This window comes from Astatotilapia calliptera, chromosome 16 (assembly GCF_964374335.1).
Source record: "Astatotilapia calliptera chromosome 16, fAstCal68.1, whole genome shotgun sequence".
Lineage (NCBI taxonomy): Eukaryota > Metazoa > Chordata > Actinopteri > Cichliformes > Cichlidae > Astatotilapia > Astatotilapia calliptera.
The window spans coordinates 10,956,960-10,982,424 of record NC_137437.1 but is presented as its reverse complement, the minus strand read 5'-3'; the positions used below and the strand labels follow the sequence as shown (position 1 = coordinate 10,982,424).

General features: G+C 40.3%; 1 protein-coding gene across 2 annotated transcripts in view; it reads left to right on the top strand.

Annotated features, from left to right (window-relative positions):
* The window catches only part of dgkg (diacylglycerol kinase, gamma), a 162,842-nt gene that overhangs the window by 8,041 nt on the left and 129,336 nt on the right, over positions 1 to 25,465 (top strand). For both annotated transcript variants that reach the window (XM_080291182.1, XM_026145635.2), the window contains exons 2-3: positions 16,195 to 16,670; positions 22,632 to 22,708. In XM_080291182.1, coding sequence (XP_080147308.1) covers positions 16,604 to 16,670; positions 22,632 to 22,708 — 144 coding nt within the window. In that variant the 5' untranslated portion in view covers positions 16,195 to 16,603. The remainder of the gene's footprint in view (positions 1 to 16,194; positions 16,671 to 22,631; positions 22,709 to 25,465) is intronic.

Here is a 25,465-nt window from a genome sequence, read left to right as displayed (position 1 = left end):
TGTGTGATTTTGTGAACATGATGTGTGTGCCCTGTCACGTTTTGACATCAATCAGCAGCAGTCCTTTTAAGGGTAAAGATGAAACACGGTGTAGTCCATAAGGTTACCCATGGCTCCATTAAGTTTCTTTTTTGAAACATTAATAATCACTAAATTTGTCTCGAATTTTGTGTTTGGCCTGTTAGACCTTTGCCTCTGACCTTTGTTGCAACACATTAACAATCTCACAGAAAAGGAGTCTCTGTCAGAGCAGAAAGGTTTTCCACTGACTAAGGAGTGGTTTGTTTTAAGACCAGGATTTGAAATAAAAATGTTATAGTAGACAGTAAACCACATAACTATCAGAAAAGTAATAATAAATGATAATGATGTAATCTTAAAACAAAAGGTACTTTAGCCTTCTGGTTCCATCTTGAAAGTAAAAGCCGATTCAAGTTCAAAATACTCCGTTATGGTTGAATTAAAACAATTCTGTAAAAATGAATGGGACATAATTCCTCCACATCACTTTCAACAGTTGTTTACATTTCTTGCTGCCAAGGGTGGCAGCAAGAAAAAGAAAACACATCTTTTTAGAATTGCATTTTGTTAACTTTTGTCTGTTTTTGTTTTATACCTTGTGAAGCACTTTGTGATTTTTTTTTTATCTAGAAATGTGCTATATAAATAAAGTTTTACTTACTTACTTACTTACTTAAGGCGCTTCATATTGTAAGGTAGACCCTACAATAATAGATACAGAGAAAAACCCAACAATCATATGACCCACTATGAAAAAGCACTTTGGTGACAGTGGGAAGGAAAAACTCCCTTTTAACAGGAAGAAACCTCCTGCAGAACGAGGCTCAGGGAGGGGCGGGGCCATCTGCTGCGACCGGTTGGGGAGAGAGAAGGAAGACAGGATAAAGACATGCTGTGGACGAGAGACAGAGATTAATAACAAGAATGATTCAGGGCAGAGAGGTCTATTAACACATAGTGAGTAAGAAAGGTGACTGGAGAAGAAACACTCAATGCATCATGGGAATCCCCCAGCAGCCTACACCTACTGCATCATACCTAAGGGAGGATTCAGGGTCACCTGGTCCAGCCCTAACTATATGCTTTAGCAAAAAGGAAAGTTTTAAGCCTAATCTAAAAATTAGAGATAATGTTTGTCTCCCAAATCCAAACTGGAAGGTGGTTCCATAGAAGAGGGGCCTGAAAATTGAAGGCTCTCCCTCCCATTCTACTTTTAAATACTGTAGGAACAACAAGATTTGTGATTGCAGTGTGAGATTGAAGTGCTCTAATGCAGCGGTCCCCAACCTTTTTTGCGCCACGGACCGGTTTATGTCCGACAATATTTTCATGGACCGGCCTTTAAGGTGTCGCGGTTAAATACAACAAAATAAAACTAGTACCGGTACTGAAAAAATGAAGATGTATTCATAACACATGTGAAAAGACCCAGGAAAACCAAGTTAACAATAAAAACGATAACAAAATAACGCTGAAAACCGATAAAAACCCTGAAAACCATACATTTCACACCTGAGCCTCAACTCTAGCGGCCAAACGACTCACGGGCCGATACCGGTCCGAGGCCCGGGGGTTGGGGACCGCTGCTCTAATGGAGTGATATGGTACTATAAGGTCATTAAAATAAGATGGGGCCTGATTATTTAAGACCTCTTATGTGAGGAGCAGGATTTTGAATTCAATTTTAGGGACAAGTACTTTTTACACAGGACCTTGGATAGTTCTTTTCCCATAAAAAATGAAATAATGATTTAAAAGCAGCATTTAGTATTTATTTGGGTTGTCTTAGTCTAATATTAAAATTTATTTGACGGTCCTAAAAGTTTAAGTGCGACAAATATGCGAACTAAGAAATTGAGACTATACGATATACTGCACTGTATATGGGCTTGTAGCAAGATATAATAGCGCTTTTGCTAAAAAAAAAAAAAAAAGGGGGGGGGGGGGGGGATTCTAGCCCTGTTATAGCTCACCTGGTTGAGTGGGTGACACAGGCAGCATTGTGCTTCCTGCATGTCATTCTCTCTGCCTTTGCTACTATCTTTATCTATTAGTATCTCTACTATCCTATCAACAATAAGGGTAAAGATATTTATAAAAACATTTTTGTAATAAAATAATATTAATAATAGTTTAATAATAATAGTTCCACAGCTACACTGTAGCACTATGAGGACTTGGCCTAACAGAAAATATTCTGATTACCATGTTTCTGTAAATATAAATATAATTGTTAAAAAAGTTTGCTATAAGTGACTGATGTTTGACACAAAGGTTGCTGTCTCTATCCATTTAATCCATTTAAGAATTTAAATTTGGGGGAATCTTGGATAACTTTCTTTTAAACTATTACATAGTTTAAAAGAAGAGAAGAGATCGTGGCTCAAGAGTTGGGAGTTCGCCTTGTAATCGGAAGGTTGCCAGTTCGAGCCCCAGCTTGGACAGTCTCGGTCGTTGTGTCCTTGGGCAAGACACTTCACCCGTTGCCTACTGGTGGTGGTCAGAGGGCCTGGTGGCGCCAGTGTCCGGCAGCCTCGCCTCTGTCAGTGTGCCCCAGGGCACCTGTGTGTGGATGGGTGGACGACTGGATGTGTAAAGCGCTTTGGGGTCTTTAGGGACTAGTAAAGCGCTATACAAATACAGGCCATTTTAATAGGGAGTTAACGGTATTCTTCCCGAGTGCTCTTCTATCTAAAAAACACTTTAATGTCATTTGCATTTATCAGTCAGTCCTCTTGAAGCCCCTTCTCTAGTGTTCAAGTACTTTAAGCATCTTCCCTAACATCTTAGACCACTTCAAGAAGCCTAATGAGCCATTAGAGACACTAATTTGTCTGATCAAAGCAGAGGAAACCTGCCATAGGATTCAGGTGACTGAAGTGATTCAAGTGCTTTGGTGACTAATGCTGAAGAACTGGCCCCACTTCATCTCAAGGGTGAAAGAATTAAACCTCAGCCCACGTGCACTTGCTGTTAGAGTTCCTTCTTTTAGTGAAAGCTCTGAATGTGCAGACAGCGCTGATGATGTGCATTTGAGACACACACAAACACACCCACACAGGAAAATGCAAATTGAACAGCAGATATGAGCTGCTGCAGGTGTGCAGTGCTCGACTGAAACCTGTGCCCAGTCCTGTAGCATGAATGTGACTGCTTGGTTCCTCACTGTCATGCTGCAGGACTGGGCACGGGTTTCAATCGAGCATTGTCGGGGGGCACACAAAGTGGGGTCCAAGGACTTAATTTTCTCTATTATGGTGAATTTTTAGTCACCAATTTGTGTAATTGTCTTTTATTTAGAGGAAAACACAAAAATCCGGCACCAGATGTTCTTTTAAAATATATTTTATTAATATAATGTAGTCAGGCTTTCGGAGGTTGTGAGTTGCTTTCAATTAATTATTCTCAATTTATTGCATTTTATATGGTCCCTGCTGAGTCAGAGCACATGCAGGCTGGCTCTAGATGTGAGTCAAGATGTAACTAGTTTAATCATGATATCAGGCTAATTTTGTTTATGTGTTTTAGTAATTAAATGGTAAATGAAGTGATACTTATATAGTGCTTTTCTACTCTACGGCAAGCCTCATTCACACACACATTTACATAATGTATCATTCTTTGTCAAATGTTGCACACATACATTCCTTTGATGTCTTTGTGCGACACAGAAAAAGTGAATGGATGGTCTCTACATGCAAGGAGGAGGTGTGATGGTGTCTTGCCTCAAAATTGAAGGCACACTAAACCAGCATGGCTACCACAGCATACTACAGCGTCATGCCATGCCATCCAATTTGCGTTTAGTTGGACCATCATTCATTTTCCAACAGTACAATGACCCCAAACACACCTCCAGGTTGTGTAAGGGCTATTTGACCAAGAAGGAGAGTGATGGAGTGCTGCGCCAAATGGCTTAGTCACCTGAACTCAACCCAGTGGAGATGGTTTGGGATGAGATGGACCACAGCGTAAAGGCAATATGGCCAACAAGTGCTCAGCATCTCTGGGAACTCCTTCAAGACTGTGGAAAACCATTTTAGGTGACTACCAATAGTAGTCACCAGAGCAGTCATCAAGCAAAGGTTGGCTATTTTAAAGAATAGACAACATGTTTTGAGTTATTTTACACTTTACAACATAATTCCATATGTGTTCATTCATAGTTTTAATGCATTCAGTGAGAATCTAAAATTTAAATAGTCATGAAAATAAAGAACAACCATTAAATGAGATAAACATTATTTATACTGTGTCCAAGCTGGGTCAACTTTACTGTTATTCCTGAGCCCAAGTGGTACAGGAAGCCAAAAGAAGGACAAAGTGCCTTGGGGGCTTGTTTCTAAACAAACAGGACTACAGTGAGATGAAACTAAACATGGAGACTTCATTTAAAATGTAACACCTGTCAACTTACCTATTGTGACCTGTGACTGGTTGCTTATGACAAGTTAAATGACATGTTTTTCTCAGTTATGTTATTTAGTGACTGAAGACAAGGTGTTTTCTTTAAAGATTTTAAAGGCTTATTTGACTGGCAGTAAAACTTCAAATCTAGAAATTGTATGTACTATATTGCCAAAATTTCAATTCAGTTCATTTCTATTCATATATCACCAGATCCCAACAATTGTTGCCTCCAAAAGACTTTATATTATAAGGTAAAGATTGTATAATAATACAGAGAAAACAGAGAAACCCCCAACAATCAGATGACCCCCTATTAGTAAGTGCTTTGACGACTGTGGGAAGGAAAAACTTTCTTCGTACATGCTTTGTCAAAGAGGATAGGATTAAGCCTATTCTTAAAAGTAGAGAGGGTGTCTGTCTGCTGAATCCAAACTGTAAGATGGCTCCACAGAAGAGGGACCTTAAAGCTGAAGGCTCTGCCTCCCAGTTTACCTTTACATACCCCAGAGACCACAATTAAACCAGCAGTCTGAAAGCAAAGTGCTCTCTCGGGGTGATACAGTACTATGAGGTCTGGGGCCTGATTATTCAAGACCTTGCATGTGATGAGAAGGATTTTAAATTTGATTTTGGATTTGACAGGGAGCCAGTAAAGAGAAGCTGGTATAGGTGAAATATGGTCTCTTTTTCTAGTCCCTGTCAGTACTGTTACTGCAGCATTTTGGATCAACTGAAGGCTTTTCAGAGGTTTTAGAACATCCTCATAATTAAGGATTAAGTCCAGCTAGAAGTTATAAATGCATGAATAGTTTTTCAGTATCACTCTGAGACAGGATGTTTCTCATTTTAAGGCTATTACAAATATTAAACATATATGTTTAATACGCGCATTGAAGGACATATCCTGTTCAAAAATGACTCCAAGATTCCTTCCTGTCTAACCATCCAGAGTTACACACTCAATGGTACCACCTGTACAAATAAAGGGTAAATAGAATATAAACACAAAAATAAGACACTATATTTTTAAGGCTGAGTACAATCACTTCATTTTTATTTGAACTTAGAAGCAGGAAATTAGAGGTCATCCAGGTCTTTAAGTCTTTAAGACATAGTTTAACTTACTGATCTGGCTTCATGGTTAGAAAGTTGGGTATCATCTGCATCGTGGAGAAAATGCATGCTAAAGGCTTTATGTAATTTTTTTTTAATTTCTTTTTTTAGGCAGTGTCATTGGAAGGTGGATGTATAATTCAATCACAATCAGAATAGATCGTAGCACAGAACTTGGGGAACCTGACTGTGTAAAATGGAATCTCCATTTCCATGAACAAATTGGAGACTACTAGATAGATATGATTCAAAGCACTGCAGTACTGTACCTTTAATACCTACAAGCACGGTCTAGTAATAAAAAATTATGGTCATCAGTATCAAATTATTATTTAGGATTTCAATTACTGCCAGCTTGTGGTACGTAGCCCATTAATAGAGATAGATTGATCATATTTAAGTTTGAAACACTGATTAAAATAAGAGTACCATCCCAGTCTTTATCCATGGGGTTTAATATGTCGGCCCACTCTTTGTAGCTATAACAGTTTCAACCCTTCTGGGAAGGCTTTCCATAAGATTTAGGAAAATGTTTATGGAAATTTTTGACCATTCTTCCGGAAGCACATTTGTGAGGTCAGACACTGATTTTGGATGAGAAGGCCTGGCTTGCAATTTCTGCTCTAATTCATTCCAAAGGTGTTCTGTTGTGTTGAGGTCAGGAGTCTGTGCACGCCAGTCAAGTTCTTCCACACCAAACTCGCTCCTCCATGTCTTTATGGAACTTGTTTTGTGCACTGGTGCGCAGTCATGTTGAAACAGGAAGGGGCCATCTCCACAAAGTTGAGAGCATGAAGTTGTCCAAAATGGAACGAGACTCCTAAAAAACAGCCCCACACCATAACCCCCCTTCACTTAACTTTACACTGCACAATGCAGTCAGACAAGTCACGTTCTGCTGGCCACTGTCAAACCCAGACTCATCTATCATATTACCAGCTAGAGTCCAGTAGCAGCATGCTTTACACTGAATCTGACGGTTTCAATTGTGCCCGTTGATGTAAAACTTAGATGCAGCTGCTCGGCCATCGGAGCCAAAACCATGAAGCTCTTTAGCTCTGTTCTTGAGCTAATGTGAAGACCACATGAGGTTTGGAGGTCTGTAGTGATTGCTTCTACAAAAAATATAAAGTGGTTTGAGTGCTCAGGTGGCATAGATGCACTACATGAAAGATGCACTATGCACCTCAGCATCTGCTGACCATCCATCCATCCATCCATTCGCTTCCGCTTGTCCTTTTCAGGGTCGCGGGGGGCGCTGGAGCCTATCCCAGCTGTCATAGGGCGAGAGGCAGGGTACACCCTGGACAGGTCGCCAGTCTGTCGCAGGGCTAACACACAGGGACAGACAACCATTCGCACTCAGTGACAATTTGGATTATCCAATTAACCTATCCCCACAAGCTGCATGTCTTTGGACGGTGGGAGGAAGCCGGAGTACCCGGAGGGAACCCACGCAAACACGGGGAGAACATGCAAACTCCACACATCTGCTGACCCTTCTCTGTAATGTTACACGGCCTACCACTTTGTGGCTGACTTGCTGTCATTCCCAATCAGTTCCAGTTTGTTATAATACCGATAACAGTTGACTGTGGAATATTTAGTAACAAGGAAATTTCTTTAATGAATTTGTTAAACATTCGGCACCCTATCACAGTACCAAACTAGAATTCAGTGGCTCCTAAGAGCAATTCATTCTTTTGCAAAAGGTTTTTAGAAGCAGTCTGCATGCCGACATACCTGTGGCATGGAAGTGATTGGAGCATGATGATTTGGATAGGTGAATGAATATGTACAGGACACACATGATGCTTATGGGTAAAAAGTTCAGCTGACTGTATAAATAAAAACGTGCTTGCTAATGATGACAGCCCTCCTGTTGCAGTAATTTGGTCTTTCTGTAACACCCACAGGGGTTGCGTTTGTAACCTTTGAGCACTTGGAGTGTGGGTTTCATCTGTGTGAGCCAGGCTTGGTAATTTCCATGTGGAAATTAGTCCAATAAGGAGAGATCACTTGGAAGAATTTAGCATTATTTATTGAGATTGAGAAATAAATGTGGCAATTAGACTCTGATCACACATCATGGCAGATCGGGAATCCCAGGACTGATGCAATTTAGAACAGGACCCCCTGCAGTCTAGATGCTGGTGGTGGTGAAGATGAGGACTGAGGCTTGACTAGAGCTCTGGCTGAGGTGACTGAGGTGGAGCTGGGGATGAGGTGGGTTATATTGGAAGATGACTGGACTAGAGTAATGATGCCAGTATTGAGACTGACAGTGTGAGAAGGCAATAGTCCTGTAAAGAGCAGAAAAGCAGCTGGACACTTGGAAAAGCAGGCAGAAGAGTGATTACACATCTTCCGTATTGAACTTACACATAAATTCATTTAAATTTCACGTGGTTCAGTCTTCGAGATCACCTTCTCTTTCTCACTTTCTCACTCACTGGGTGGGGTTTAAAGGCTGTCAAATGGTAGGGCTTTCTGTTGTGGGTGGAAATGATAAACGTTTCCCCATTATAAACATTCACAAACAAGTTGAATTCAAGTGTGTCTACTGATATATAAGCTGAGCTCTTGTGTCAGAGTAGATCTGAGGAAAAATACAGTTTTAGAGTAAAAGAAATGAATTGCACCAAAAACACTCAATCCTCAGTTCAGTGAAACATAGGCTTTGTCTGCCTTTGTTTCATTAAAACATAGGCAGACAATGCAGCATTGCAGTATGAGCTACTACATAATGCAGGTGTGAACTGGAGCTAGAATGTGAGGTTTCTAAAGTGTTTTGGTAATCTACCGACCCAGTTATGACAGGATGTCTATATTTAGAAGTGCTTGGATCATGAAGATTATCTCAGTGTTATAAGTGACTGATGTTTGACACAGAAAAAAGCTGCTGTCTCTATCCATTTAATCATATGGTCACACAGTCCTATGGCTTCCTGCAGCGGACAGGGAAAAATACTTTGTCTCAGAACATAGCTTCAGCTATCAAAACACTCTTCCTGTAGAAGGGGCCTTCCCAGTCCACAGTATCCTGTTTAGCCCTCTACAGTGGGGACGTCAGAAGCATGCTGCATGGCATTTGGCTTCCAGTTTTACACTGAAGTGCATTGCCTCACAATTTCTTAGTTGGAATTCTGATGACTGGACTATGAATCAACCTTCTGCTTTTATCCTGCAGACTCATCTCCATTTAGTCCTCTCTGCACATAATCATGTCCCTGTTTACACTCCCTTCCTTCTTCTGTCGTATCACTGAACTCATCATCACTATCCTAATTTGGCAGTGCTTCTCTCTCCACATGCTTAATATCTTGCAACATGTCCTGCTAGTGAATGCTGAGACATCAGACCGGAGTGGTACGTAGGTTCAGATTGAACGGTAATAAAATGGCACATATTCAACTTTCTGCTATCATAGTTTTAGTCGAGGAAATTTGGATGACTGTATTTCTTGTCTTTATTTTGTCATTCAAAGAAATAAATGAAACTATTATATGTTTAAACCATAGAGGTTCCCAACGCTAGCAAACATGATAAGTAACAGACTAATAAAATACTAGAATTTCACTCACTCGCACTCACAAACTGCTTGGATGGGTTGCACCACGGAGTAAGTCACATTATTTGTTACACAATTCCTTCAAAAATGTTCCAAAAGGCACCAAAACAAACAAAGTTGTAAGGGACAGTTTAACGTCAGACAGCCAGTCTGACGTTCAACTGTGGACGGATCTCTAAGTTTGATAATTAACCATATTTTGACCTAAAGAGGACATGTTATAGTCTTTGTTTTCATTATGTAAAATATTGCGATCAATAACTTTAAACCAGCTATTATTGACTGTCTCCATGCCAATGAGTAAGTGGATTTGTCTCAACTCTTAAAACCTCTTTACGTCAGAACAGTGTGGAGATGTTGCTCTCTAGCTGGTCTGTTCTAAAGATAACTGTTGTCAACCACAGACTGTCAGTTGAAAAATGCAGTGCAGCAGGCTGACAAATTTGTTTGATATAGGGAAAATTTCTTTACTAATACCAAAATAAGTCTATTATGGAAGATGTTGCTTGTAGTGCTGAATTTACAATGAATCATCTCTTATATCTGCTGCTTTTGGTTTCACTGAGCTTTATAGTGAGTTTCCGCTCACTGTTAAGCTGTCCAGCCCACAACTTCACTGTTTTGGTTCAGTCTCACCACCCACGCATTGTGGTTTGTGCAGAGTTTGCGATCCTCATGCGGCTTTAAAGGGTGGTTCCTTTCATTTTATGATAATGTAGCTTACACACATATGTCCAAACATTCTGAAGTGCTGTGCTATTCTTTAAAACACATCCATAAGTTTTGGTGGACCTTTTGTAGCACCACAGTGACAGAAGAGCTGCTGTAAGTGTAAATAAACAGAGCAGTGACATACAGTAATTATATGCAACTCTAAAAGCATTAAATGTTTACATGCATATTTGCCTCTTCCAAATTAAAGTGCCACCAACCTGGCAACAGTGTCAAAGCCTGCTATTCTACAGTAGCTAACATGTAGCATACGAACAATAAACAAGTCTCAAACCACATGGAAAACAACAAGGCGATACGGCAAATCAGGAAAACAAAGCCAGTGTAACAAAGCTTGATCCTTACTAGCCAAAAATTACTGGAGGAAAGGAAAGAGACGTCTGTGGATGTGTGCATTTGTCAGACCCAAAACCCATGCAGGGTGTCCCTCCAGGGGCTCTACAGCTGCTCTGGTGACCTTAGATAACCTGCTGAACCTCCATGGTGGTGATGTCTCATTCGTATGTCTTCCCTGCCATCTTTCGATGGTACTTTATGGGCCTACTCTGGTGACCACGTGTAAGATGACCTGTTTCACTACAATGCCTTTTTGTTGTCTGCCACCTAAATGCAACTTAAAAAACTATGTATCTGGTAAAGGTGCTATTGCTTTTTCCGGCATGCAGAATGAACATAATGTGCATGGAGGTGTAAATAACCCTTCTATTTTTCTTTGCAAAGCTCTATGAGTCACCGTCGCATTTTAAAACCACAGGCAACAGTTTTAATGCGGAGGCTCATACAGCTCAGCTCTGTTTTGACTGGCTTATTGAGAATGAATTAAAGACTGGAGGGACTCAGGAATACTTGCTTTATTTCATAAAAATATATATATCACTCTCTGAGAGAGAGGCATATACAAAGACTGACGTTACTCTCACATCCTAGTATATTTCCTGATTTTACACTAGGTATGTTAGGTCACTTTGTGAATTAAAAACCTCTGAGTGAAAAGACCAATTGTTGCTATGAAGATCTAAATCCCATAACTCCACCGAGGTTTGACTGGCTTTTTTATTGATACTTATGCAACATTAGCTTTTTGTGTCCTTGTCTTATGGATTTTTTTCTTAAAAGTCCAGCTGATGTTGAATCATTAAATTTCATTGCATTTTGTTAATTTGTTAAAAATAATTTTTTACAAACAAAAGTTTGTAAAATTCATTAATTTCTTTTTTTAAATTTTTTATTTGCACCCACAAACAGTATTGAAAGTCTTTGCTGAGATATAATGGTCATTTAACCAGCCAGTATGGCAACAACAAGCTTCATGTAAAGTTGCCTCTGCTCATTATTTGCATATGGTTTACCAGTTGTAAACACCTGGTGGCCCAAACTGCATTCACTCTGTCAACTTCTGTAAAACAGAAAACACATTCATTTTTTTTTAAGTTTTTACTTTTAAATGGAATAAAATATGTTTTCAGGGTATACAGTGGTAACAGTAGTTATGAAAGCTAGTTTTAACTGCCAAAACAAGCCCAAAGACACTTCAGTCCAGCAGAATTTTATCCATTCAAAATCCAACTGTGGAGCAATTAATTACCATTATCAAGCTAACTTTAATAAACAAGCACTCTGATGTTCTTTATTCTGCATAATACACAGACTGGTATCCTTCAAGTAGTCCGCTGGACATGTCACTTTCCTTTTACTTTTCAATCGATTTTCCACCATCTAGTGCACCGCGTCTTCCCACTGGTGAACTCACTTCATTGTTTCTTTTGTTGTTATTTGATTGCTTCACGTTAATGTTCAAAATCACTAAAAACATTCACAGTAACCTAATAAAAAGCAGAATTACGCTGGTATTTCCAGGTAGAGTTAACTAATTTATGTAAGGCAGGAAAGCAGAAAACTAAAAGCACTAAAAGTAGTTGGAACAAGAAAGGGAAAAGTTAATGGAATAACTAAGAAACACAAACAAGACCGGAGAAAATGTACAAGCCAAAGAAAGAAGGAGAGATGAAAATATTTTTGGACGGTTGGCACTTTTGTTTTCGTAGCAGCAGTGCAGAGGGAGCAACCTCAGTTTATGCCTAATTTAGGCATATACCCTTAAAATATAGGTCAATCTTACAATTGCTTAATATTATATTACAGACACAGTAGTAATTATTGTCTACTAGTATTTATCAGCACCTAGCAGTTAGACTGACTAGGCACTAGTTAAACCAATCCTTGAAGATATTTTGTGGTTCAGTAAACAATCTGCATGGTTTATATGTTCATGTGCAGTATCGATCCATGGCATGTAGTTACATCTGGTCATAGCAGCCATAGTGATTCCTGTTTCCCTCTTTGCCTCTCTTTGTCATGTACTCCTGTTACGTCACAGTTGCCAGGCAACCTCATGAGCAAAACAGAATCCCTCTCTGCTCAGAGGGGGAGGCCCACTACCCTTGATCTGCACGTGCTCTGTCTTTCAGTCATGGATTCACAGCATGTACATATAGACCTCCCCTTTGTTCCCTTCCCATTAGTAACATCAGTAAACATGCACAGCCTGTTACAGCATGCTGCTGGCTGTTTTCGCATGTAGTCCGGGAGTGAGGCGAGCACCTGATAGAGGACGAAGGGAGAATATTAAGGAATAAAGCATGACACAGTTTCCCTGTGATAATGTTTGGACTGAAGAGTCCTTTCTGTAAAACCCGAGCGAAATTAAAAAGGCCTTGTGTTGCTTCTGCAAACAAAACCTCCTAAAAGCAGCAGAGGTGTTTAAAGTATACACTATGTACTGCTGGGGGTGCAGGTTATGCCCACTGGATTTTTGCTGGGAAGTATTCCTTTAGGGCTTTTTGGCAGAAGGTATTTCTGACTGAAACACAGAACTAAGATAAGGTAATATAAAGGGCAGCAAACCAAATATTCATACGAATAAATGTTTGACTGTTTGATTTTCAGTGCAAACTTTTAAGTATCCTGAATATTATAATATACATACATACAGTGCATGTCACATTTTTATTTTGTGGTGTGTTTATAATAATTTCTGGTTATATCATTTCTGGTGTTTAGCTATTTATTTTGTATTTTTACCCTGTAATTTAATGTTTAAATATTTAGATAAAGGAATGTATAAAATATATAAAGAAAATAGAGTACTGACTCACAGTATTGCTATAAGGTGATTATTGACAAAAACTATTATGTTTCAGTGATATTTCACTTGGTTGCAACAGCAGGGAATACATGATGAACATTTGCATTTTTATGTTTGCGAACACAAGACCACATTGGAGTTTTAAATCGATACCACAGGTGCATCTACTGAAAATCTTTGGTAAGTTCAAATCTCAGTGATCTTGACCTCAAGATCAAGGTCCAAAGTCATGTTTTCTGAAAATCTTGTGAACACAATAACTTGAGAAAGAGGTGAAATGTAATTTTCCAGGACTAATTCAAAGCCTGGTGACCTCAAGATCAAGATCAAGATTTGAGGTCAAGTTTTCTGAAATTCATTAGGCGTGCCATGTATGCAGTTTAATGATGCATGACTATTACATTATCTACAAAGAAGCTGGGTTTAAACTGTAAAAGCTCTGCTATTTAGAGTCACTGGGTTACTAATCAAATCAGTCTTTTAGCACTGACTCATTCACAAAAATGCAAATACAGACATGAAACAGCTAAATTCCAAAACCAGTAGCCTATGTGTTGCAATCCTACATTACATTTATGTTTTCATCTATGATTTGGTAATTATGCTCGCTATAAATTTAGATAAGATAAAAACTACATTTAATAATGGATTGGATTTATATAGCGCTTTTCAAGGCACCCAAAGCACTTTACAATACCACTATTCATTCACTCTCACATTCACACACTGCTGGAGGCAAGCTACGGTTGTAGCCACAGCTGCCCTGGGGCAGACTGACAGAAGCGAGGCTGCCATATCGCGCCATCGGCCCCTCTGGCCAACACCAGTAGGCAAGTAGGGTAAAGTGTCTTGCCCAAGGACACAATGACCAGGACAGAGAGCCCAGGGATCGAACCGGCGACCTTCCGGTTACAGATGCGATTCCCAACCCCCTGAGCCACGGTCGCCCCAATTTAGCTAAGTAAACATGCATAAATCATATATATATATATGTGTTTAGCTTACGCATGTTTCCTCAGTCCTGGCTTTGATGGCAACTCAGACCTGACTTTTGCCTTTCAGGGTCACCAACCATTTTCATACTTGTCAGCCCACCTATACCATCTCACACCAGTATTTGACAGCATTTTTCATACAAACTAGTGGTGACCGAAGCAATCTGCTAGAAACCAAAGCAATAACAGGGAGGTTTTTAGTGACATTACACACACACAAGAATTGTGTGAGAGCATACAGCATACAAATCACATCAGTGACATATTTACAGTGTAACTATTGTTTTGATATAAACAAGTGAATAACATCAAAACACAGCTGTGCTGAGCTGTATTTTTATGTTATTTAACTATACATTTTTACCTCTGTTGTTTGACTTGAGCATTACCCGTGTAGTAAATGTTTAGCACCCTAAAGTCCAAATACTATAGTAATTCCGAGTGCATTCTCTCTCAGTAGTTCACGGTGTCTCCAACTGGCTCAGATGTGAAGCAATGGCTAGAATCCCAAGTGCTTTTATGCTAATCAGAGCTTTGAAGGGTTACAAATAACAACCGTTTTCTAGCCATATTTCATTCAGTTGAGAATCATTTCTAAAAATAAGCTCTTGTTATTCCCTCGGTAAATTAGAGTTAGTCACCCGTGCTTTTATCTCTTCTCTTTTGGAACTACGTGTACTCCAACATCAGTCAAATAAATCCTCTCATTTCTAATTTACACAAAAAGCACAAGCACAGATTCTTCCAGGAGCCAAGATGGATAATATCTCCTTTTGTTTTTTACACTTTTACACTGGAAACCTCCAAGTTTTACCTCGTGCTTTGAGCTTCTGGTAAAGTTTCAGATGGTTCCATCAGTGAAAAGACTTTTTCTCAGCAGACTTTATGAAAGTATGATAGAAAGCAGAGGTGGCTGTACGCCATTCTAGTGGACTAAGTGGAATGCAGCCATCGTTGATGTTACAGAACACACCTGTGCTTTCTAATGTTACTATTAACATTAATAAAATACACATGAAATAAAAACAAGATGCTAAAAAAGGAGTAAACAAATAGAACTGTTTTTTGTTTTTGTTTTTTTTTGCTATACTATCTGTGGCCACTAGAAGAAATAGAAAGCTTTTGGGGTGGCTGTAGCTCAGGTAGTAGAGCGGGTCACCTACTCAAAAAAACCTTCGATAAAGTGCTTGTGTGAATGGGTGAATGCATGAGTTGTATTGAGTGCTTTAAGTGCTCAGTGAGAGTAGAAAAGCGCTATCTAAGAACCTTTCCATTTACCATTTACTTTAAGAAGGGCTCATATGCCAGCTCTTTTAATGTTAAAAATGTTTTAAATCACTACCTTGGAGCACATGCAGTTTTACACAAGTACCAATCATAATTTTTAGACTTATGGAACAATAAAATTGCTATGAAAATAGCTTCAAAATCTGGGGTTAGGTCTAAAGTGACCAAAACCCTGTTACAAACATGCTGCAGGTCATAGGGGATGAAAACCACGTTTATAGCAGGTCCAGTGCTGAAGTAGTGAACACTAAGAAGTGGAACTAGTTGATTATCAGCAAGTGAACCATTTAAATAAGACCATGGTGTTGTTCAGTTGTACACAAATTGCACTATCACGTCACATATATCCATTTTAGTAGTTTAATTGTCATCATGCTGAAAATCACAGAGCAAATGATTCTGTATTAAATGGCTATACTAGTATATAATAACAACTGTAATGCGACAAAACAACAAAGCTCAGGTTGGGCAGAGCTTTGCAAACATAATGTTAACAATATGATTCCAGCATTAAAAAATGAGCTGCTTGAGTCTACAGGGACTTTTCTTGTCGTGCACTTACAATGTATTTCCCACGGGAAATGTTCAGAAGACAAAAGGCTCCAAAAATGTATCTGCATCGTTTCAAATTTCCCAGGTCAGCTGTAGAAAAGTAATACATTTGTCACAAATAGGAAACTTTAAAGGCAGACTGGTGGTTTAATTTTGCAGCATTTCCCTCAGCTGTCCGCCCCTCACTTTTATAAATCGTTTTTTGTTCATACTTGTTGCTTCTTTTCCTCCTCCCATTCATTTCTCCGTTGTGCCTGCTAACATGAGGCTATCTACATATTTCATATCGAATCAGAGAAGCCTGATGATCAACTCAATAAATTTGTTTCTCTTTTCTCTCTTTTTCCTCTCCCTCTCTCTTTCTCCAGGACAAAAAAGGGATTTTTGATGTGGGCATGCTGAGAAAACTTGTGCCATCTTCCGGTGATCAGGATCAGTTAGCAGCCTTTGTGGACAGACTTCCCATTGGTCTCATTGCTTCAGTGGCTGAACTGGATCGAGTAGACTAAAATCCTATGCTATTTTATTTTGTGATTCAAAGGGACAAATTAAATATCCAGGGAGGGAAATATAAACATGGTCTTCCCTCCCCCACTGTTCATGTGGCCTCAGTTTTTTCAGCTTGCCCACCTATGGTTCTCGTAAAGTAGGAGCGATGACATCCCAAAACCTCTTCTTCTCAGTCTTTTTACACAACGTGACCGAAGGATAGCCATCAGTTCCCACTGCAGCACTCGTGGACTGACACCAAGAGCTCAGCCCCTGGCTTCAGGCAGCATGGGAGACAGTAGCTGGGTGTGTCTGAGCCCGGCTGAGTTTAGCCAGCTGCAGCAGTACAGTGAATGTGAGTACCCATGTGACTTTGTCCGGAGATTTGTTTGCATGGCAGATTTAGGTACATATAATGAGGTTTGTCTGTATGTGTCTCCATTTGTGTATAGCACATTCATGTATGCATTAGATGTTACTCAAAAGCTTTGTTTGCCAGTCCAAATCATGCAGTCCTCCAGCAGCCTAAGCCTATTTTTAATTAGATAATTAGATGTTTATTTATGATAATGTGCACAACATTTCAAATTATGTATATTTACAGTTAAGTGCAGTATCCATGCATGCGTTTAAATACTGCCTCCAGTGGTGAGAAAAGGGGTACTGGTTCTGTTTTAGCTAGAATTGCAAAGCCACTTTGGGGCCATGTCAAGAAGAGCATCTGTTGTAAAAATCTGCCACATAAAACATGTAGACCAGCCTGCTGTGGTGACCCCTCGTGGCAAGGAAGCAGCTGACATTGGGATCAGTATTTTATAGACATATATATGTCATATTTATACATAAAGCAATCGGAGGGATCCAAACACTGGCCCTTCAACCTGCTTGATTTGTATTGCATGACTGTTTGCCACTTATTAGCCTGCTGAATAAGCCTTGTGGCTATCTCTTCCCTCACTGTCAGCTGCATTTGTTAGTCAAAGGAGCATCTGTCTTCTTGCTCCTGCTGGATTGTGCGTGTCATTGTGAGTGATGAACAGAGTGTGATTCTCTCACGGAAGCTATTCCACCGAGGAATTACACAATCATGCATAAGTCATTGTCTTATAGACCCACACGAACAGCATGCAACATGTAAGATTCACCGGCTGATTGCAGAGCCATTAACCCCAATCTTTTCATGGTGATAATAGTAGGTGTTCCCCTAAAGATGATAGAAAAGTCATGCATAGGACTATTTTACTGTGTATGCTCTGATTTAAAGCTGTCACTGATGTTGTCATTGGAGTGGTATTAGGACTGTTTGAATCTCTATCTCTCCAAATACTGTATTATTAATTTAATATACAGCTGTACCTAAAACAGTGATGCACAAAGTGGCGTTTTTCAGTTTCAACAGGTGCACTAGAGGGGCAACAAGGAGACAACCCCCAAAACATAAATGGTTTTACAGGTGGAGCCCACTGACATTTTTCACTCCCTATCATTTTTGGCTGTTTTTTCCCCCACTAGTTTTGCATTTACTGTACCTAGGGTCAGTGTCACTACTGGTAGCATGAGGCGGTACCTGGACACCACCCAGGTTGGTAGTCCAACCTCTCCTAGATGGCACATCACTATCTTTCATTGGCAGAAAGTTGGCTGTGTCTCCCAGCACAGCCTCAAAAGCATGGAGGAGATTCTAGGAGAGGCGGTTACTCTAGGAGGGCTAGAGTAGCTGAGCTGTAGAAGGTCCTCATCTATCACGTTACTGATATCTGCTCTTTTGTGCAAAGAGGAATAGGATGAGCACTTTCAGAGCAACAAAATTACCTCCAGCAGGCCACTGGTGTGAATATCTTAGACCAAAAAATCAGAAACTGACTTCATGAGGGCCTAATGTCCTCTTGTGGGCCCTGTGCTCACTGCCTTGTGTCGCATTCGCCACAGAATACTGAATTGGCACGTCCACCACTGATGCCATGTGCTTTTCACTGATGATTCATTCTGAGCACGTATGACAGACATGAAAGTTTCTGGAGAAGCCGTGGAGGAGGTTATGCTGCTGGTAACATGATGGCCTGCGGAGGCATATCCATGGAGGAATGCAAAGATCTCTACAGCACAGGCAATGCCACCCTGGTATATGGCTGAAATCCTTGAACTCATTATTGCTGCTTTTTAACTAAATACAGGGAGTGCAGAATTATTAGGCAAATGAGTATTTTGTCCACATCATCCTCTTCATGCATGTTGTCTTACTCCAAGCTGTATAGGCTCGAAAGCCTACTACCAATTAAGCATATTAGGTGATGTGCATCTCTGTAATGAAAAGGGGTGTGGTCTAATGACATCAACACCCTATATCAGGTGTGCATAATTATTAGGCAACGTCCTTTCCTTCGGCAAAATGGGTCAAAAGAAGGACTTGACAGGCTCAGAAAAGTCAAAAATAGTGAGATATCTTGCAGAGGGATGCAGCAGTCTCAACATTGCAAAGCTTCTGAAGCGTGATCATCGAACAATCAAGCGTTTCATTCAAAATAGTCAACAGGGTCGCAAGAAGCGTGTGGAAAAACCAAGGCGCAAAATAACTGCCCATGAACTGAGAAAAGTCAAGTGTGCAGCTGCCAAGATGCCACTTGTCACCAGTTTGGCCATATTTCAGAGCTGCAACATCACTGGAGTGCCCAAAAGCACAAGGTGTGCAATACTCAGAGTAGGGCTGGGCGATATATCGAGTTTTTTAAAAATATCGATATATTTTCATACGAGATATAAGATGTGGCAATATCGTTTATATCGATATAGCCTATGTTACGTTATAATTATACTTGTGGAGCCGCAGGTTTGCCTCTCTTTCGTCCACTTTTGTCTCTACGCAACGTTACTCGGCCTCGCCTCTCCTTCACTGAACACAACTCCGCCTCCCCCATAGCTTCACCTGCAGGCAATGACAAGATGAAAGCGGAAAATCTCCGTTAGCGAGTTACCGCGGATGGCCCCGTGCGTGGGGCTGGACGGCGTCAACGTGTTAGCGAGCTAACCGTGCTAACGACATGCAGCCCGGAGGGGCTGCACGGCCTAAAATCCTTTCCTTTTCTCAAAAATCGACAGTGCGCCTTATGTATGAATTCTGGTTGTGCTTACTGACCGCGAACCGATTTTATGTGGTACACAGCGCTCAGCAATCTGTCAAAAAATGTTTTAATATGACTTTGCTAAGCTACGGAGCTGCACGGCTTGATGTCGGAGGATTACGGCTACCGGGGAGGAGCCTCGCGGAGTGATACGTACTGTGTGTGTATAAGGACCACAAATGGCACCTGTTCAGAGACGTGGTGCAGCTGTGAAATCTGTCTCTTTGTTATTATGCTCAGCGTCTATTAGTTTACATTTTGACTGCACAATTGTGAGCTTTTTGTTATGCACAAAAACAACATTTTCTTTTATTTATGGACCATGATTATTTAATAAATGCTGATAATTTATTTTTTAGTAATTTCTTCATGTACATCTATGCTGTATGTAAATAAAAGTGCCCGTGTGACATCTGGGACACAGTGTGACTAAGAACTCTCTTTTTGTTCTTAACTTATGGCTTAAAAAAAAAAATCGAGATATATATCTTATATCGCCATCCAGCTAAAAAATATCGAGATATGAATTTTGGGTCATATCGCCCAGCCCTAACTCAGAGACATGGCCAAGGTAAGAAAGGCTGAAAGACGACCACCACTGAACAAGACACACAAGCTGAAACGTCAAGACTGGGCCAAGAAATATCTCAAGACTGATTTTTCTAAGGTTTTATGGACTGATGAAATGAGAGTGAGTCTTGATGGGCCAGATGGATGGGCCCGTGGATGGATTGGTAAAGGGCAGAGAGCTCCAGTCCGACTCAGACGCCAGCAAGGTGGAGGTGGAGTACTGGTTTGGGCTGGTATCATCAAAGATGAGCTTGTGGGGCCTTTTCGGGTTGAGGATGGAGTCAAGCTCAACTCCCAGTCCTACTGCCAGTTTCTGGAAGACACCTTCTTCAAGCAGTGGTACAGGAAGAAGTCTGCATCCTTCAAGAAAAACATGATTTTCATGCAGGACAATGCTCCATCACACGCGTCCAAGTACTCCACAGCGTGGCTGGCAAGAAAGGGTATAAAAGAAGAAAAGCTAATGACATGGCCTCCTTGTTCACCTGATCTGAACCCCATTGAGAACCTGTGGTCCATCATCAAATGTGAGATTTACAAGGAGGGAAAACAGTACACCTCTCTGAACAGTGTCTGGGAGGCTGTGGTTGCTGCTGCACGCAATGTTGATGGTGAACAGATCAAAACACTGACAGAATCCATGGATGGCAGGCTTTTGAGTGTCCTTGCAAAGAAAGGTGGCTATATTGGTCGCTGATTTGTTTTTGTTTTGTTTTTGAATGTCAGAAACGTATATTTGTGAATGTGGAGATGTTATATTGGTTTCACTGGTAAAAATAAATAATTGAAATGGGTATATATTTGTTTTTTGTTAAGTTGCCTAATAATTATGCACAGTAATAGTCACCTGCACACACAGATATCCCCCTAAAATAGCTGAAACTAAAAACAAACTAAAAACTACTTCCAAAAACATTCAGCTTTGATATTAATCAGTTTTTTGGGTTCATTGAGAACATGGTTGTTGTTCAATAATAAAATTATTCCTCAAAAATACAACTTGCCTAATAATTCTGCACTCCCTGTAAATGTCATGATGGGAGGTAATGAGTTTTACTTGTTAACCTGCAAAATTCACCATTCTTTTGTTAGAAACCGTTTATGACATGTCTAGTGAATTACTCACACAGTGCAACTTACCCTACTGTAGCACACAGTTAGTGTTTGGCAGAGATATGGTGAATATGTATGGAGTTGGAGACGCAGTGGAGGGATTTGCATATATATCCATGCATACTCATTTAGAAAATAAACTCTTTAAGGCAGGAAGAGTTATTCCCATGGAAGAAACTTAATGACACATTACAGAGGAGGAACTTGCATGTTTTTAGAAACAATGCACTTTCTTACACTTAACATGTGGAAGTAGCACAGTGGATTAATGAAGCCACCTACACACACACACACACACACACACACACACACACACACACACACACACACACAAAAACCCACCCTCCAAGCCCTCCTTTTTTCTTGCTGCGTCTGTGCTCCAGCAGGGTTTTTGACCTTGGCTGCCTTAGAGAAAAAATGTAGCGAGGAATACAATAATTTGAATGGGTGAGTGAACATTTTTGACAATATAGTGTATCAAAAATATTTTTGGCTGCTCTCTTGTTATCAAAAGCTCCAGATACTTTAATTTGGCAAGAATTTACCCCCTGTGCCTTTTGTGATACAGCTGCAAAGGGATTTGTGTCTCCTCACTAGATCGGGTATTTTAACCCACGTCTCACATTACCTGAGACTGTATCCTCATTCTCTGCATTTGTCTCCTTGTGTCACTCTAATCACAGCAGATATAGGAAACACTTCCATACTTCCATAACACTTTTTTCTTTCTTTTTTTTGCCTGTCCCGTTTGGCTCTTTTGCCATCAGAATTATTGTCTAAAGGCAAAGAAAGATGCCCAACAGATTTACTTCCATAACGCTGAGATTACCAGTGAAACCAGGCCTGGAGCAGATGGTAAATGGACTGATTCTTATATAGCACTTTTCTACTCTCACGGAGTACTTAAAGCGCTGTATAAAACATGCCTAATTCACCCAATCACACCCACTTTATCTATACATAGTGCTTTCTAACAACATTCATACGCATTCATACTCTGATGGACGCATCGGAGAGCAAATTCGGGTTAGTATCTTGCCCAAGGACACTTGACATGCAGACTGGAGGAGCCAGGGATCAAACCACCAACCTTCCGATCAGTAGGTGACCTGCTCTACCTCCTGAGCTACAGCCACCCTGTTGTGTATGTGTTGCGGTGATGGTGGTCCTGTGGTTTTCATGCACACATGTATATTTGGTCTTTCTAATTATTTGACAGATGGCTGTGGGATGAGGTCAGTATTCTGCACAAAGGCATTTAGTGTGTGCGTATAAAGGATTTGCATCAAAAAGTGAGAACTACGCAATGTCCCTTTCCCCTTTTAACAAGGCTGACTCACCAGCTTAACTGATCCAGAGCGCCTTCTTACAGATGAGAGTGTTTATCTGGGAATTTATTTATGAGTTGTATCATGTTTATTTATTTTTTGTATCCTCATTTTGGCTAAGATGTATGTGAGTCAAAGTAAAATACATTGCTCTGTGTTTACTCAGTTTTTCTCTTGCCTCTTCAGACTCCACAAAGAAGCTGAAGGATGTGCTGGAGGAGTTTCATGGTGGAGGAGTCCTTTCCAAATACAATCCAGAGCAGGTGTGTCTGCAGCACAATTCCCTGCTCCATTATTCTTCTTGCACTTTGATCTTTTGTCCCTTTCTGCTTGATATTCTGACTCTTTCCTGCACACTAACAAAAACAGAATTAGCCTCATTATTCAGGTGCTTGTTAAGTTCCTCTAACTCAGGGTTCTATGAGTCTTCGAAATGCTTAGTCAGCCCCAAATTTAGGATGATTATCTGTGTTTAAACACAGCCCGAAATTCATCACTACCTGCCACCTGATGTCAGCAGATCAGCTCCCAGCTGTATTGTAGACTCCTGTGTCTGCGGCTTTTGGTGGAAAAATGTTTATATCATCGTCTGGGCTTTGAACAGCACTACTATATTTCTTAGGCAGTGGCGTGTCTAGAAAATTTTTGTTGGGGGGGCCAGGTAGCGGCACAGATTTGGAGAAGGGTGACAGATGTAATTGGCAGATAATGTTAAAAAAAAATCCTACCAACCGTTAGGTTGTAAAGTTTTTAGATACTGCGTTGATAAAGTACAAGAGATACAATCAGTGCTTTGTCAGTGTTTATTCAGCATTCAAGGACAGCAATATTTGCATAGTATTTTTACTGACATATAGTGCACATATGTTTTGGGCAAAAACATTTTTGAATATTAAAATTTTTATAACATTTTTAACAATTAGCCAATGCAAAACTTTATCTGCCTATTAAAAAAAAGAAGACAATCTTCTCACAAACTGGTGTTTGATTTTGAAACAGGGAAAAAGTGGGGAAACAAATGAAAAGACTAACATTTGAATAAAACCTGAAAGCAAGTAAATACTTTCTATGCTGCCTTATGGTAAACTTTGGTAATATTGATAAAGAACAACACTGGCTGATGATAAATACAGTCAGCTGGCATGGTGACACTGCCAGTATTAACCTGCAGGGCTGGACTGGGACAAAAAAATCGGGCATTTTCACTACAGACCAGCCCACCAGGTATTAAAGCCATAAAGACTTTGAATGAAAACAAATGCTGTTGTGACAGTGATGTACAGTCTTGTTGGTATATGTATGATTTCTATACATTTTACGTCAGATAAAAACTTTGTTCGTAAGATTCAGATAATTATTTAATAAAAGCTAGATATTTTAAATGAGAATAAGAAAGAAAAGTATTTCTTTGTGCCCCCCTTTCCCTGTTAATGCCCTACATGGCCCCCTGGCAAAACTTTGCTAGACCCGCCCCTGCACAGTTACCAGCTGTCAGCTACTTAGAAAAGGATCCTGGTGTTATTTGTCTCTCAGAAACAGTTCATAACTTCCCTTCAACTCATTCATGTCACCTAAAAGGTAAATCTGTTTCTCCATCACCTGTTCAGCTCTGATGATTCAGTAAGGACATCTCCTGGTTTCATCTTCATGTTTCCCTCTCACCACATATCTAAACAGACATCATGACCAGCAGCTTTACAGCTGTGGCTCCAGCAAACATCAGCTGATACTAGAAATTAATATTAAATACATTCTAACAACAGCTGATCAAGCTTAAACGTGCTGCTGTTGTTTAGCACGACATCTGCTGGGTTCCTCTTTCTGGCGCAAAGTGGGCGATAAACAAACGCGAGAGAAAAGCCGATCAGCTGATCATTGATCAGTTTCATGATTGAAGTAGCAACAGGAGATGGAGGGGGAGAGAATGAGAGAAGAAGAGGCAGCTGTGCAGCAAAGACACAGAATAACTCCAGCTTTGTGTCTTTTTTCATTCTAGCTAAAGTACGGGACAAACTGCGTCTCTTCTCAGCTCAACACGAAACGTGTAATATTTTCTCTGATTGAGGGACCATTCCATTTTTTAAGGAGCCGTTGGCAACTCTACTAACTAACCTTATGAATAAAATAAAGTTCACTATCAGAAACATCATAGCACCCACCCAGCTGTATAGAAACTCTGTCATGCTAGCTAGCACGCAGTACGAGTTATTGTAACTGACTGTAAAAAGTCAGCACAACAAAAATAAACTCCACCCAAACTTGGTTTATATCTGACCCAGATAGACTGCAGGTCATAACTTCTTACCTGACATTCAGTTCACCTGACACTCGGACCGGTGGCTGCCTCGGGTCTCTGCTCCTCCTGCCTCCCCTTCCCTCATCCACCTGCTGGCCTCTGTGGAAGCCCCGCCATAGCCACCACCAAACAACTGAGTTATTTTTTACACATCGGCCAGCATCTGGCCAATCCACCACCTCTCACTGTTCATGCCTTTACAAAAAAAAAAAAGTCATCAGCCCACCGGTATGCCCGATGGCCAGCCCAGCTATGTTAACCTGCAACCAAATGTTACAACTTGGATTATATCTTATAACTCATAACTCTTATGCTAGCTCCCCCAGTACTGTCTGAAATATTCGAGGGTTGCAATAATTCTTTAAGTGTTATTTTTTCCTTGGTATTCTAATTTCTAATAAGTTTACTAAACTCAACAAACTTAATATTACTTACCGGGACATTTATTCTCTCCTCATTTTCTTTCGCCGAAAAATTGTTTTCTGCAGTGCGTCTTTCCTGCTTGGCTCTCCTACCTTTGCTAATGTGATGCAGAAGCCAATGCTGCATTCACGTACACTCGGATATCTAGGCTTTACTGTGGAAACATAATCGTACATTTGATATTTGATTGAATTTTATTGTTTTAGCTTCGGGGTGGCACCTGGGGTGGCCAGTCTGGTGGGGGCGGGGGGAGGGGCAGGCCACCCCGCTGCACACGCCACTGTTCTTAGGATTAAGTCAC